General features: G+C 40.3%; 2 protein-coding genes across 3 annotated transcripts; one reads left to right on the top strand and one right to left on the bottom strand.

Moving 5' to 3' along the window:
• The first annotated feature begins 408 nt into the window (after positions 1–408).
• On the top strand, positions 409–9,913 carry LOC4327293 (caffeoylshikimate esterase). The gene is made up of 8 exons (XM_015765413.3): positions 409–663; positions 769–862; positions 1,045–1,077; positions 4,107–4,253; positions 8,485–8,615; positions 8,721–8,858; positions 9,109–9,207; positions 9,367–9,913. The coding sequence occupies exons 1-8, from the start codon at positions 643–645 to the stop codon at positions 9,751–9,753; spliced, it is 1,050 nt and encodes a 349-aa protein (XP_015620899.1). The 5' UTR covers positions 409–642; the 3' UTR covers positions 9,754–9,913.
• A 46-nt stretch (positions 9,914–9,959) lies between these two features.
• Positions 9,960–13,990, bottom strand: LOC4327295 (UDP-glucuronic acid decarboxylase 4). 2 transcript variants are annotated; one of them, XM_015765412.3, is made up of 6 exons: positions 13,242–13,990; positions 12,247–12,394; positions 11,384–11,463; positions 11,206–11,289; positions 11,030–11,104; positions 9,960–10,621 (listed from the first exon to the last, which is right to left on the bottom strand). In XM_015765412.3, exons 1-6 carry the CDS (start codon positions 13,839–13,841, stop codon positions 10,331–10,333), a joined length of 1,278 nt encoding a protein of 425 aa, XP_015620898.1. In that variant the 5' UTR covers positions 13,842–13,990; the 3' UTR covers positions 9,960–10,330. The 2 variants fall into 2 exon arrangements, with proteins under 2 accessions (XP_015620898.1, XP_066166138.1); XM_066310041.1 differs by having other exon boundaries at positions 12,247–12,389; positions 13,237–13,990.
• Positions 13,991–16,276: the final 2,286 nt, after the last annotated feature.

The raw sequence follows: 16,276 nt of genomic DNA on the forward strand, positions 1-16,276 counted from the left end.
TGCTAAAACCCCTAAAAAATACTTATATTTGTCGATGTAAAGAATATTTCCATGTAAACGAGTAAATGCTGCTGGCATTATTCTATCGTACCAAGATGCCAAGTACATAGTCTTTTCGTCCCAAAATATAAGCCGTTTTTAACAGAGATTAAATAGAGATGAAGTTAAACTAGCTAGAGATTATTGGGATTGGTTGAGAAAATAAAACAGATATATAAGTTTATCATATTTTACAATAAATTTTGAACTCTTAAGAAATTGCATATTGGAACGGAGGGAGTGGTAATTATAAACAGACAAACAGTAGAGCTCACAACTTACCCCGTCCGTGCGTACGTAGCAGCACTGCAGCTGTGAAGCAGAGCATAAATCCGATACCAACTCTGCCGCACAAGCTGGAACCGAACTAAAAGCATCCATCCGATCCGGATCCAAACGTAGTACGCGACTCCGACCTCTGCTCTCTTCCTTTTACACCCCATATCCATCGTCCCGCCTTTCTTTCCCTTCTTTCTTTCTATCTTTTCCACGACCGTGCCACGGCGTCAGCCAGCAAACTAATACTAACTACACAAGCCTCCTCCGTTCCTCCTCTTCTTCTTCCTCATTCTCCTCCTCCTCTCGAGGCCGGCCGAGATATCAATGGAAGTCGAATACCACGAGGTGAGCCGCGCTTCGCATTGCATCTGTTCTATCGTTTTCCCATTTTCTCGCGTACTGAACCTGACATGCATTCTTCCGGGCGCCATGGATGGATGGGGGGAGCAGGAGTACGTGCGGAACTCGAGAGGGGTGCAGCTCTTCACCTGCGGCTGGCTGCCCGCCAAAACGTCGCCCAAGGCCCTCGTCTTCCTCTGCCACGGTACGTATGTAGTACTAGATTCAAAGCTCGATAGCTAGCTGCATATGCATTGAGCAAAAGAACCAACCGAGAATGAACTTTGTCTTTGTTTCTCTCTGAAATTTTTAGACGGAAACGAGATTGTTCTCATGTTTCGAGGCTAATTGATTCTTGTTGTTTTGTTTCTGTGTGTTGTTCATCAGGCTATGCCATGGAGTGCAGCGGCTACATGAGAGGTATGAACCTGGCACACATTTGGCTTGTCTGTTTTTTTCCCCTTTTCTTTTGCTTGTTTAGCTTTTGCTTGCCTCAGACAGAGTAGAGCATGCATGCACAGAGAAATCTTTTTTTTTTCTGTGACTTTTTTTTTTGGTTGGACCTCTCCATTTGTTCTGCTGCCACCTGGGCACGTAGCGATTAGGAACCCAGCAAATAAGAACAAAGAAAAGAAATTTTTTAGGTGGGGTTTCACGAGTTAGATGTTGGTAGGCGTGGATATCACAACTCTGCTTCTAGATGCATTGATGGATTCACATGCAGCTTTATTCAGGCTGTGTAATTGTTGGTCATTATACAGTGCTTCTAGATGCTTTTGGCACTGAAAAATTCTCATACAGTCCTGGCCACCAATCTGCTGTAGGCAGTAAATGGTGGAGGATCTCAGTAAATATATATACTGTCTTAATACTATTGCCATATGTTTGATATACTACCAAATTAACATGAAGAACCCAAAAACGTATTAGCGGTTAGTGCTATACCATTTATACAAGATGGTAGATAGTTAATACTCCACTTGCATAATTCTGGTGGGTGCCCATATAGTTTGCTCAACAACACTAACTCTTCTGCATGCTACAAATTCAGTTAAGATAACTTTAAAATATATTCAGTTCAGAGAACCTTAACAAAATTTCAGTTCAGAGAACCTTTCCAATTCTGTCTGCACTGCGATGTAGTACTAGACTACTAGTGTATAGTGCTCGATCTGTCATTAACCTAGATCATGAACTCAGAGAAAAGGGAGGGTTATATTCGCAGTAATAGTGTTCTTCTGTCTCAAGAGGATGCAGCATGCAAGCATCGATCACATCGACATGGATATTGATCAATGTGGACACACACTGCAGTAGCAGCGGTAGGAGTAGCTGCTGCGATTTACTGGCCGATCGACGCATTTAAAAGCCGTCCTGGGCAGGTCGATCTCGATCGAACGATCGATCGATCGATCGATTTCGATCGGTTCAATTCAAGGCAGCAGGCAGGCAGGCAGTGATGCATGCACCTCCCAAAATTAAATTAACTGCTCCCCATCAATCATTCATATGCTTCTGACCTTGAAAACTACCTCCTGTCTCCTCCTCTTTTGGCTGTCACCAGTGGTAACCCTGTTGCCACATCTGCGAGCTCATTGACCTCCATAGTTAATCGACTGTAGAGTGGTCTAGCGATTAGCACGACCATTAGTCGATTTGCACGTGTTGTACAATGTAGAACTTGAGCAAGGGTGATGCATCATTGTTCCTACGAAAAGCATCTCTCACCTTACATTCTATATAGTCACTATGTGTCTGTCATCTTTGTAGCATGTTTTTCTGTTTTAGGACTACTTTGAAATAGAAAAATTTCGTGAGAAGAAATTATCGGGTTTACACTAGTTTTCCTCCGAAAATTCTGTAAAATTCTTACATTTCAAAGCAACCCTAAGATTTAGTTAGGCTTTTCCAAGTCATTTGGTAGTTGCTGATCGATGAGCTAGACACATTGGTAGCCACCAACTAATGCTGCTATTATTGAAGTACTTGATACGTCCTTGAGCCGGAGGCTAGCCAGGTTTTAAGCATAAGCCTGCATAATCTGTTCTGACGGTCCCTTTCAAGCATCTTCTGCAGGCCATAGTTGTCAACAATGCAACGAGTCCCTTCCATCCATGCATGATGCATCCATTAATTTCTGATTTCCATCCATTTATATGAGATCGCGAGAAGGAAATTAGAGAAAAAAAATAAGAAGGGAGGTTGCAGTACAGGTGAGCGGCCTGACCTGCCGGCCCTGACCATTAAGTTAAGCACCAACCACACCGCCAACTCTTTTCCTTAATCTAACCACCATATTTAACACTAATCACACACGATTTAAGCAGACGACACTTAATGAGTTGCTTTAGCATCATTGTTATTGTTGCGTTTAATTTAGCTGAGAGATGGCGAGGCATAATTTGCCACTTGTCGAATCGCCTCAATCTCTATTAAACCATCTCCTTCGTTGTTTGTATGCCACGTTAGTAATTATAAATTAATTAAAATTTTGAGTTTTTTAAATGTTTGAAAAGAAATAAAAATTGGGTTGGGTGGGTGTGGGTGTGGGTGGTTGCAACGCTGCGTCAGCTTGGCTGATCCGGGCTATTTGGCAACCGATCGAAGGAGTGTTGATGAGCATTGGGCACACGACGAGAAGGATGGCCTACGTACGTGCCTGCAATGCAATGGCTGGGTGTGGTTGAGCTGCCATTAAAATTCCTTAATGGAGTAGAGGTTGCAGATCGATCTAGCTAGGCCACCAAGTACTACTACTGTAGCCGTAATGCTTGGGTTCATTCAATACTGCGACTTGACGAATTCATTTCCTGACAATCTTGGCTGTGTACAGTATGAGTAGTACTGTGTGGTAGCAAATTAAGTATTGTGTATTTGTGTTTGTGTAGTGCCAGTTTTACAGTATTATACTCCCAACTGCATGCGTGCACAATACTGTACCCTGAACTTACACTGTGCTGTATTACACCCCTGCAGAATTGGCCCCGTTGATCTGTTAAAAGAGATATAGAAAACTTGTAGGAGTTAAATTCTATATGAAAATTGTCTATTTGGTTCTTTAAATCAAACGATTGAGACTCCAATAATAGTTCTATAAAATTCATATAAAGTGGTTCAAGAAAAGGAGAGTTTGCTGGAAATTTAGCATAAGGTCGAATCACATGGAAACTTTTCCTTCATGCCTCTGCGTTGCTGTAGCCAAGGCAGCAGATCAACCGCTTATTTTTCATATGTTTTTCAACCATGTGCTTTACACTCGTATTTCCATTAAAAAAAACCTTACATTTTTTATAGTTCTGTGTGTTTTTCGATTTCTTGTTTTAAAGGCTTAATTTATTAGCTAGATGAAGTGAGTATGTGACAATATCTGAATCTTTTTTTTATATGAGAAATGGGTTCCTGGATATGTGGAAGAGTAACATTTGGGATTGGATGGATATGGGATGCAGAGTGTGGGATGCGGCTGGCGGCGGCGGGGTACGGGGTGTTCGGCATGGACTACGAGGGGCACGGCAAGTCGATGGGCGCCCGCTGCTACATCCGCAGCTTCCGCCGTCTCGTCGACGACTGCCACCGCTTCTTCAAGTCCATCTGCGGTAAACAACAAAATCTCTACCCTTTCTTCATTACTTCCCTCTTCAACCTCTCTGCTTACTTTACATTCAGCTACACAATTTCAGTACACTATCAAGCCAGGCTCTGTCTGTGTGTAGCTATGCAATGTTTCAACTTAGCTGCCGTTTACTGTACGTCCGTTTTAGCATTAGTGATGACATGATAATTCAGGCACCAACTAGCTTTTAATCCTTGTCGTTGCCCGCTTAGGCTAAATACCTGAATCCAACATATGGTAGCTAGCCAGCTACTTGTCATTTGTCCCCCACCTAATGATGAAGGGGGACGTACGTACGGAGTTTGGCACGCATTGAATCGATCTTGGTTCATCATCGGCAATGGAGGGCTCGATCGGTAGGCCATTGAGCATTAATCATATATATATGATCGTCATCGGTGATGGTACTATAGTAGGGTACCCACTGTTCAGCGATCACCACTACCCGGCAATCACCAGTGCTTGGTCGGTCCTGTGGCAACATTAATTATTATCGGTTTGTTTGGATTGAAGCCAATTTTACTCTACTAAAATCTTAGTAATTTCAATAGCGTCATTTGCATGTTTGGTTTGGTATCAATTTTTTTCACGCTAGTTCAGATTTTATACTACTAAAATTGGTAGTATTAAAATTTGGCCCATGTGGCTGGTTACTCGAGAGGCGTCCGTTCCTGGTTGCTGTTGTATACTGAAGCCTGATATATCGCAGTAAGCTACATTCTCCGTTTTATATTATAGGCCGTTTTGATTATTTTAAAATCGAACTTCTTAAAAATTTGATCAAGTTAATAACAACGTTTATAGCACCAAATTAGTTTTATATTAAATCTAACATTGAATATATTTTGATAGTTTCTTTGTTTTATGTTAAAAATATTGCTATATCTTTTTCATAAATTTAGTTAAAAATAAAGAAATTTGATTTAGAAAAATATCAAAACGACTTATAATATAAATTATAAAACTAAGGTAGTGATTTCACAGTATAACATATTAGTGCTACAGTTACATGCCTATGCATTCTTTCGTGCTGAATAGCTGAATGATTTGTGATATTTATTGGATGGTATAAACGAATGAATTAGCTGTTATAAAGTTTCAAAATACGCTTAAAACAGCGTTCTGAAAAATTCATATGTACAAAGTTTTTGCAAAACAAGAAAAAGAAAAAAAAAATCGCACCATTTAGGCATTTACTAGTTCGGAAAGCAAATCCATGGTTTTTGTTCATTAATTCGTTAAGTGCAGAAAAAAAATATACTCCCTCCGTTTCAGCTTATAAGACTTTCTAACATTGTCAACATTTATCTATCTATTATATACTAAAAGTCCATGAAACATGCTACAAACGCTCTCAAGCCGCCACATGGCGCTCTAATAAAATAGAGAAAATCCTAGAAATTCTAAGAAAAAAGCAAAACATCTATCTCTTGATTTTCACTTAAATTAGTGGGTCCAATATACACCGTTAGATAAAATTGATCTTAAAACAAACTAAATACCATGGGTCCCACCTATCCTCTCCTCCCGCGCATTGGCAGGTGGAGTATATACGTACGTACATGGTACGTACGCTACCTCCCCCCCTTTTTTTTTCCTTTTTTCTTCTTTTTTTCATTTATATATATAATGGATATATTTTTTAAATAATCATAATTTTATAAACAAAGAATCTACCATCATATAACTTAAGCCGGTGTACTCTGTACTATTATTTTCAAATAACGCACTATTTTAAAATAAGTTTTACATAATTATATCGTGTACCTATCAAATAAACAATATCTATATTAACTAATTTATACGGGTACTTAAACTGATGGCTCCATTATATAAATCATTAGATCTACTTTTTATTACATTGGTCTATTATTATCAAGTAATGCACTGTTTCAAAATAATGCCTACACCATTATATTGTTTACCCATTAAATTAACAATGTAAAATCTATATTAACTAATTTACACTTACACTAGAACTGGTGGACCTATTATTATAATCATCGGATCTATTATTTGTTAATAAATAAAGCGTCCAAAATTCTCTTTTTGCCCGCTGCATAATGCAACGTCTGCACTTTTGCCTTTCGCATGTGTGACAAAGCATAGTGTTTGAGACATCTAAAGTGATCACAACCGCTATAGCGCTACCGCTTTGCCACATATCAAATCATATATGGATATGATTAATTTTGTTAATAACATGAAAAGAAAATTAAAGGTGTGATGCAGCGAGAGAATAATTAAGAACCATGGGTTGTGTTTTTCTCAACACTAATTAGCTCTGTTTAAGTTGAAACCGAGAGTTGATTACATAACAATTATAATATATTTGTGTTATGTCGTATTTGGATTTTGTACTATTTGTTCGTACATGTGAAAGGATTCATTACGTTATAAATGTGAGCGCAATATTAACGAATATCAATAGAACTCTTACTACGACAAGGGTGATAAAAGGGAGTTTAAGGCCTTCTCTTTTTTTTCCCGATTCCATATTTTGGATTTTTGTTTGCACGCTTTCCAAGTTTCTAAATGGTGTCTTCTTTAAATAACATTCTAACTTTTTAGGAGTCATGTCATTTATTTATACCCTCAAATAGCTATCACATAAATTATATAATTCATCAATTTCAACTATCCTAAACCTTAAGTACTACATATTTTTTTTCATGCGAGCCATGGTGATCAGGAAATTGGTGATCAACGGATCATCAAAGTCGTAAGATGAATATATAAGAGTTACTCTTAACAATTGTAAATAGGTGTCAAAATTAGTTGCTATTAATTAGACATCTAATGGCTTGCTAGCCACAAAATTAATTTCTCTCTACATGTATATAAACATGGACGAAGTTGGAACAAATATTACCATATGTCCCATACATATATATTGCGCAGTTAATATTCTAATTAGTCATTTAAAATTCCTTAAAATACTCTCAAGCTGTCACGTGGTGCTATAATAAATTAGGGCAAATATTATAAATTCTCAGAAAAAAATCAAAGTATCTATTATTTGATTTTCACTTAAATCGGTATGTCCAATATTCCGTTAGATTAAATTGATCTTAAAACAACCTAAATACTACGAGGTCCCACCTCGTCATAGGTACGCACCTACATACGCGGGTACGTACGCCTCCCCTCCCTTTTTTTCATTTTTCTCTTTCTTCTTTTTTTCCTATGTATATGTTTCCCTCCCTTTATTACTATATCATGCGCCTTCATGAGACGATTTAATCAAAAGAATTTTGAGTACCTTGCACTCACATTTTTAATTTGCGGCCATAATACACGGTATGTATATACATGGACTGTATGATAATTAACTATCAATAGTTTCTAATTTACTCGAGAAAAAAACATGATTCAAAAATCATAATTACTTAATCCATCTCCTACTCAAAAGTTTGTGAATGGTTTTCTAAGATACCTTAAGAAAAATAGAACCCTTAAATTATTATAAAATAATATTATCCAAACTTTAGTTTGCCCTAAATCTATGAGACAAAATTTCTGAACAAACAATAATTTTACCTTTCAATAATATAGTGCCCGCGCATACGCGCGGGCCACCTTCCTAGTTCATATAGATGCTAATAAATCTAAGCACATATATTTGTCTAAATTCATTAACATATATATAAATGTGGACAATGCTAGAAAGTCTTATAATATGAAACGGAGAAATTACTTCTCTGACTTCTACCAGAAAACCACAGCAGGCCAAACAATAATCTTACCTTTCAATAATATAGTGCCCGCGTATACGCGCGGGCCACCTTCCTAGTTCATATAGATGCTAATAAATCTAGGCACACATATATGTCTAAATTCATTAACATATATATATATATATATATATATATATATATATATATATATATATATATATATATATATATATATATATATATATATATATATATATATATATGAATGTGGACAATGCTAGAAAGTCTTATAATAAGAAATCTGACTTCTACCAGAAAACCACAGCAGGCCATTTTAAAAAGACGTGGATATTAGGGAATGACCTAATATGAAATAATTAGAAAGGGTGAGACGTCGAACCCAGGTCGTCTAGCCCACCACCTCGTGGAGCTAGCTGCAAGAGCGCTGCGCTTTTCTCACTTCAGGCCATTTTCCCAGGTCTTGCATGGATGCCTGCCTCACTGTGACTGATGCTGCTCGCATTGCAAAATTTGCAGACATGGAGGAGTACAGGAGCAAGAGCCGGTTCCTGTACGGCGAGTCCATGGGCGGCGCGGTGGCGCTGCTGCTGCACATGAAGGACCCAACGTTCTGGGACGGCGCCATCCTCGTCGCGCCAATGTGCAAGGTAGCTCGCTGCATGCGCGTGCAGAAATATTCTTCTGAATAATTTGATCTGAGAAAAATTAAGACTGAAACTTGGTGCGTTTCCTTCCGATTTGCTGGTGTTCAGATATCGGAGAAGGTGAAGCCGCACCCGGTGGTGATCTCTCTCCTGACGCAGGTAGAGGACGTCATCCCCAGGTGGAAGATTGTTCCCACCAAGGACGTCATCGACGCCGCCTTCAAGGACCCTGCCAAGCGCGAAAAGGTCCGTGCAAAAACATTTGCAGTTTTTTTATTTCTGTTTTGTGTTATCAAGTCAGTTTCAGTAACATTTGCTTCAGTTAACATTGGTAGTAGCCCTATGTTAACTGTTAAGTTTGCTAGAGAAACCCACATGATGAGTTAGTTCAACATGATTTCTGAACATTTGATACAGTGGTCCAACAGATTTGTTGTCGTTGAGCATATAAACTCAGTTTGGTGTGTTCTTTGCCATGCCATGCCAAATTTAACAGATCAGGAAGAACAAGCTGATATACCAGGACAAGCCGAGGCTCAAGACCGCACTTGAGATGCTCAGGACCAGCATGTACGTAGAGGACAGCTTGTCCAAGGTATGTACCCCTCGTCTTCAAATCAACTCAATATATGCACCAATTAGTTCTCACATCTTTAGGATGGCACTAAGATCACTTGAGTATGATCTTGGCCATGTAAGATGACAGTAAGATTATTTGAATTTGATCCTGACAATGTAATGTTTTTTTTGGCAGGTGAAGCTGCCGTTCTTCGTGCTGCACGGCGACGCCGACACGGTGACGGACCCGGAGGTGAGCCGGGCGCTGTACGAGCGCGCCGCCAGCGCCGACAAGGCCATCAAGCTCTACGCCGGGATGTGGCACGGCCTCACCGCCGGCGAGCCCGACCACAACGTCGACGCCATCTTCTCCGACATCGTCGCCTGGCTCAACGGGCGCAGCCGCACCTGGACGGTGGAGGACCGCCTGATGAAGATGATGGCGTCGCCGGACAGGTTCATCCGCGGCGAGAGGGGCGGCGCCGCTGACGTCGACGGTGACGCCAAGCGCGGCCCTCCACGGCGGCGCGGCGGCTGCTTCTCCGGGCTCGCCGGCCGAACGCATCACCACTCGGAAATGTAGCTTTGTAACAATGTAAAGATTAGAGGCTCCAGCCTGCCTAGAATGGTCAATAAGTGGCACAGTGTGCATGACTTCGTGTATTATAGAGGTGTTAAGAGTCAAGACATATGCCAACTTGCCAAGTAATGTAATGTATCACAAACCATTCCTTTTCCTCCAATCCAGTGCAAATTTGGTCAAAAAAAAGTTTAAAAAGATGCTTCATGTAAGCAAGTGGAATGTTCTGTTCATACTGAAACATATATCGAGTTTCCAATAAAGATTACATGTATAACACCATATGGCTTCTATGAGCAAGACCAAAAAAGACAGTAGCTTACAGTAGTGCCTATGATAGATTGATAGTATTAGTAGCATCCCCATGTGTCCAAAGAACTAGCTATGTATTCAGCCATGGCCATTTTGTCCGTGAGGTATGAAGCAACCAAAGAACCAAGGCACCAATTTCCTTTCCAAGTATTTCTACCCGATTTAACTTCTCCACATGTAGTTACTATAAAGTACAAGTTATAGGATTTTAATGAGTTGTGTGCCGTTGTCATGTTGAAATTTAATACATGCCACCAGCTGCTGCAGATTAGGCTTCCTGGTCGCCAAAGATGCGTTTGCGGAAGTCGGTAACCATGAGGGGAAGGCCCTCACGCAGGGGAACCTTGGGCTCCCAGCCCAGGAGCTCTTTCGCACGGGTGATGTCAGGCTTGCGCTTGTGTGGATCATCCGCAGTGTTCGGACGGAACTCAATGCGAGCATTCGGATCAATGGTGTCCTGGACAACCTTAGCCAGCTCCAGCATGGTGAACTCACCCGGATTACCCAGGTTAAATGGTCCTATGTGCTCCCCTTCCATCAAGCTCATCAACCCTTCCACCTGAAAGAATCATCACATTAGCAGCTTGATACACGCATTATCAATAAAATTAGATGGCAGATCTAAATATTGGTTTATAATTAAAGAGGGGATTGCTCCTTGTATATAAACAAAAAAAGATGTGAGATGATCTAATCACCATAAACCCTCACCGTCAATCAAAGTTACTGGATACCTAAATATATACTGCAAGAAGTCAACATTCTGCTCTTCAGCAGATCATAAATGTGTACTCAGAGTATTATGCAGAGGACATCAAGTATATTAGTCATTTCGGTGATGCTACTTTCATGTATGAGACAACAAAACACAATTATATGCTCAGGGAATGTATGCAAATAAGGTAACAGGCAGATATCAGGTCATTGATATTGTTCAGGTGTCTCATCATGTTATAGATATACCCACCAAATCAGAGACATATTGAAAGCTCCTAGTCTGCTTGCCATCACCATAGACAGTCAAAGGTTCCTTCCTCAGTGCCTGAAAACCATAATTGCAGAAACAAGATGTCAGTATCAAAGGAACAATCAAACCATCTGTAAATTCGGGAGCCAAAAGAGGAAGATGCAAGTGACGGCTACCTGAGCAACAAAGTTGCTGACAACACGGCCATCATCAATGCACATGCGAGGACCATATGTGTTAAAAATCCGAGCAATCCTCACCTAAATACAACACAATATCATAAATTAACATAATTTCCAAAAGAAGAAAGTAGCCTGAATGCTATCCATCACAAATAACCTAAACAGCATAAACCTCAAGGTTGGCACCACGGTGGTAATCCATGGTCAACGTTTCAGCTGTGCGCTTGCCCTCATCATAGCAGCTTCTAACACCTATTATCGAATAAATAATTTTCATTAAAAATCTCTTGTGGAACAAGCAAAACATTGCTTAAATGAAACCACACAGTATATGCCAAAATATAAGGACTGCTTTTTGGAAAGGGTTAGCTGTTGCAGTGTTGCTGTCAAATGTCAAGTTGAAGAAAATACTCCTTTCTCTACTGTTGTTTGATTCTTCTCTAATGCTCTATTGCTGTCACTATTTTGGAAAAAACTATGCTGACTTGGTGTAGTTTTTATCCTACTCTTCCCTTGTTAGCGAGGTATCCAACAAGTGGCTGACCCTCTCGGAGCTACTTCTACCAAGCAAAAGTGTAATCTTCTAAACGAAAGATTCAAAGCATGGGTGCCCTAAAAATTAGGACAGCCCAGCCACAATCCCCAGCATTTGGAATTCCAGCCAGTAGCCCTCCTTTAAAAAAAAAAAAAACAAACATCTATATTCTCAACGGTTCATATTAGCAGTGGCTCCATAGTACTATAGCCTTTTCAAATCACAGGGTAATCCAATAATAGCTTATTTTTCTGTCAGTATTTTGATTCTTAGAAAAAATTTCTAGAACAAATAAACATAATTTTGTTGGTTTCTGTCCTACAGTAAAATTATAAGAAATTAATACGGAGTATTGACAGCATAGGTGTTCCCATACTCTTATCTGTTATCCAACAAACAACTCAGTCCAAACATGAAAGGTAACTATTAAGTTAATTTGTCAGTTAAATGCTGAGACATTAAATAATATGGCAAACAAAATATTGGCAGAGAATTATTACCAATGGGGTTGACATTGCCCCAGTAAGTCTCCACCTGAGGGTGCTGGAGGGGATCTCCATATACCTCACTGGTGCTGGTGAGGAGAAATTTTGCCCCAATCCTCTTGGCCAATCCAAGCATGTTCAGTGTCCCAACCACGTTGGTCTTGTGTCATCTCAAATGTTAAGGCTCACAGTAACCATTTGTAGAAACTAAAAGAAACCGCTCATCAACAAATCAAAACACTTGCTTGTTTGACCTTTCGGGACAGACATTCCGATTAACAAATCGGCACGAAATCCACTAAACTAGATCTAGTTGTTGGAAAAAACTGTATGCAATCTTGACTTGGTTTCTTCCACTAAAAATCGTTTTTTTTTCACAGTTACTTACCACAAAAAATAAATAGAAAGCATAATTTTGATATTCAATCCTTTTTGGAGTTAAAACAACATTAAGCAAACTTCGTTTCCATCAGTTCATGAAGTTTAAAGCAACTAGAGATGCGGGTTGCAGAACGCCAGATCCAAAGATCTTTAATTAGAGCAATCCAGATATGCCAGTTTATGTATCAGAAAGCAAGCCCTGACTTCATGTTCAGATGGAGTATAAAGTATGCAATGAATTTGGCCAAAAATAAATGAGAAAGGTTGACCAGACAATCAAGATGAACACCTCAGCTCCAGAATTACAGCTGAAATCTATTCACACTCTATTTGTTATCGGAAAAGGCTATACGTACTAACTTTTTCTTACTAAATTCTTACTAACACGGATATGTCATGCTATGAGTATATCTAGATTTTTTATAACGTCCATCTACCTAAATCAAGCAGTTGAATATATATGCTTAAAAGAAGGAATTTCCCCATCCAAAACTAACCGAATCCAGCAAATTCACCTAAAATCGACAAAATTTAACTAGAAATGGGAAAGTAAATTAAACAACCCAGCTATCAGTTAGCACCAAAACTTAGATGAGCATCGAGAAAGAGTAATTGATGAGCAAGGATATGATGGTCTTGATGGGGTTGTACTTGTAGTGCACGGGGCTAGCGGGGCAGGCGAGGTGGTAGATCTGGTCGACCTCGAGCAGGATGGGCTCGACGACGTCGTGGCGGATCACCTCGAATCGCGGGTTGGCGAGGTGGTGCGCCACGTTGTCCTTGCGCCCCGTGAAGAAGTTGTCGACGACGATCACGCTGTCGCCGCGCTCCACCAGGCGGTCCACGAGGTGGCTCCCGACGAACCCGGCGCCGCCCGTGACGAGCACCCGCAGCGCGCGGCGGCGGAGGCCCAGCGGCACCTTCCCCCCGGCGGACTCGTGCAGCGACGCCGCCGACGACGACGGGAGCGAGGAGAGGTGGCTGAAGGTGGTGGTGGTGGTGGTGGCGGCGGAGGATGAGGCGTCGGAGGAAGGGGCGTAGAGGGAGAAGAGGGCGGCGGCGAGGAGCATCCCGGCGAGGGCGAAGGCGGGGCGGTGCTCGGCGGCGGCGTAGCGGGCGGCGCGGGTGAGCCAGGAGAGCGGCTTGGAGGGCTTGGGGGAGTACTCCCCGCCGTCGGAGGCGGAGCCCGGGGCCCCCGCGCCGCCGCGGTACGTGAGCTCCGACGCCATCTCCGGCGAACGTCTCAGATGTAGAAAAAAAAAGCTTCTCTCTCTCTCACTGAGACGTGGGACCCACGCCCCTATAATTGCGTGTAAGGACCAAGGACGGGAGGTTGGAGAGTCAGATTTCTCTCCGCGCCGTCGGCGAGGTTTATCGCGGCGAGGGAAAGGAAGGGGAGAGGTGTGTTTAATACGACAGCCACGCTGCGGGGTGGTGTGGGTTGATCTGGTGCGTTGGATTTGAGATGGACGGTAAAATTCGGGGAGTTTAGATTTTTTTTTTCCGCGAGCAGAAAAGAAGAAATGGACTTGGCTGTATATTGCGATTGACTTATCAGCACAATTTAATAAATTTTCAAATTTAATTTGATTTTGAGATTTTTTGTCGCAGTTTTTCTTTTATCCCTACTTTTAGATAGTTTAAAACATGTATATAAAAGTTTTATTTATAAATTACCTTTTATTTGCAAATATGTGCTTTTGTTTTTTCCTCCATTATGCAAAATGATGGGGCTACTACCTTGGGGTAATTCTTCACGTTTCAACGTTTGGGGGAATACTTATGTTGCGAACAATAAAATTGCGCTAAAAAATGTGAAACATTTCGAAGAGGCATACAGATGGATAACAATATTTTATTCAACCATAATTTGATCCGTAAAACAAACTGAAATAATTATATATTCGTATCTAAAATTTATCTCCACGCCAAATCAATTATTACAAAGATAAACAAGTGAAGCAACCAGAAATTAAAACTTAATTGTACTACTTGTTTATTATTCTGCTTAGAAGGTGTTTTTACAACTGCAGCTTATAATGGAAAAACCAAGTAATACAAATAATTTTAGAATAGAACTTCTATAATTCTACTCTTGACAGTACAAAAGTCAAAACTGAAAAAATTAAAGTGATGGAAAAAGAAAAAAAAACCTAGACTAAGTTCTGATTTTCAAATTTGGTTATGACTTTCACACCTCAAACAAACATGCTCATTAATTATTTACAAAGTATGATTCAAGAGAACGTAGCTTAAATTCCACGTGTAAAAATTAACTACATATTCCCACGCATCCTTAGTGCAGTGTTGATTCTCTCGAACATGCTGACAAATAAGGTATGGAGACTCGGATGAATGTGTTGGTTGATATCCGACTCATTTTTTCGGAGCTGCTGATCATGAATATAAGATGTGCATGTATACATTCAAAAGGGTGAGTGTTTACTTGTTGTGATCGTCTATATTTGTAACTTGTGAGCACCCCTTTGCCCCGTGAGCCACCTCCGTCGGTTGTGGGCAGCACACAAATTAATCGAATAAACTCCCTACTATTTTGCTGAGTGTAGATATATAATTTATTTTATTAAGAAACACACTACAATGCAGACACTTACAACGCGTACAAACTCACTCTTATAAACATGTGCATACATTCTATTTCTATGAAGACTAAAAAACAATATGTATAAACGTACACACACATTCTACCTCTTTAATCACCTTCGAAAACACCATGCTATGTCGCAGCAGATCGCGAAGAGAAACAACGACAATAGGGCTAATAACACGTACTCGTACTACTTTGGACCTGGAGATATAATATATCGTAGTCGACCTTATCCTCGTTAATTAGTCACCGTTCTTCTATTTGCTACAAGATGACACCTAATCCGCTCTAGCCAATTGCCACCTCCGCTTGCTAACTACTCATTTGGATAGTTGCAAAATGAAATGGGCGTTTGTAACTCCCTTAAATTTATACTATCTATGTAGTACTACATGCCAAGGATGTATGACTGTTTACTACGTGTAAAAGATAAGGAGATCTGAAATATATTTAGTGAGTGCATTTTTCAATCTCTCTCTCAACACTGATTAATTAAGAAGAGGTAGAAACCGTAGAAAGCCAGCAAATTGCTGCAAATGTGGAATGTACTATTGCACCTTACTCTTTCATGTTGAACTTTCAGCGTTTGGACGCATGAGCTCGCTTTACGCGCCTCCAGATGACCTTAATTACAAAACCGCACCTTCCTGAATTCTTTTCACATCATCAGAAGGAAAACAGAAAACATGGCAATCCAAGAGCGGCTGCCTAAATTGTGTATCTGTTTTTTTCTTTTCCTTCTCCTCACAAGAAAATAAGTCTTGCATGCCCAAATTTGCCAAACTTCGTTTGGTTCAGCAGAGAAGAAACTTTGATTTCAATTGTTCCATCAACATCAAGTAGGCATAGTACCATCATCAAACTTGGACTAGCTGGATGCATGGTTTGAGTGTCTCTGCATCTGTACCGGAAATAGATGAGGTGCAGTGCAAGTCACTGTTTGGAGTGTGTTTTTGCATTTTTGGAGGGCCAAAATCGGGATTGCTATATAGTATTCGAATAAAATTTGGGGATGAAATCTTACAGATTTTGGACCATTGGATCCATGTTAAGATT

This window comes from Oryza sativa, chromosome 1, assembly GCF_034140825.1.
Source record: "Oryza sativa Japonica Group chromosome 1, ASM3414082v1".
NCBI lineage: Eukaryota > Viridiplantae > Streptophyta > Magnoliopsida > Poales > Poaceae > Oryza > Oryza sativa.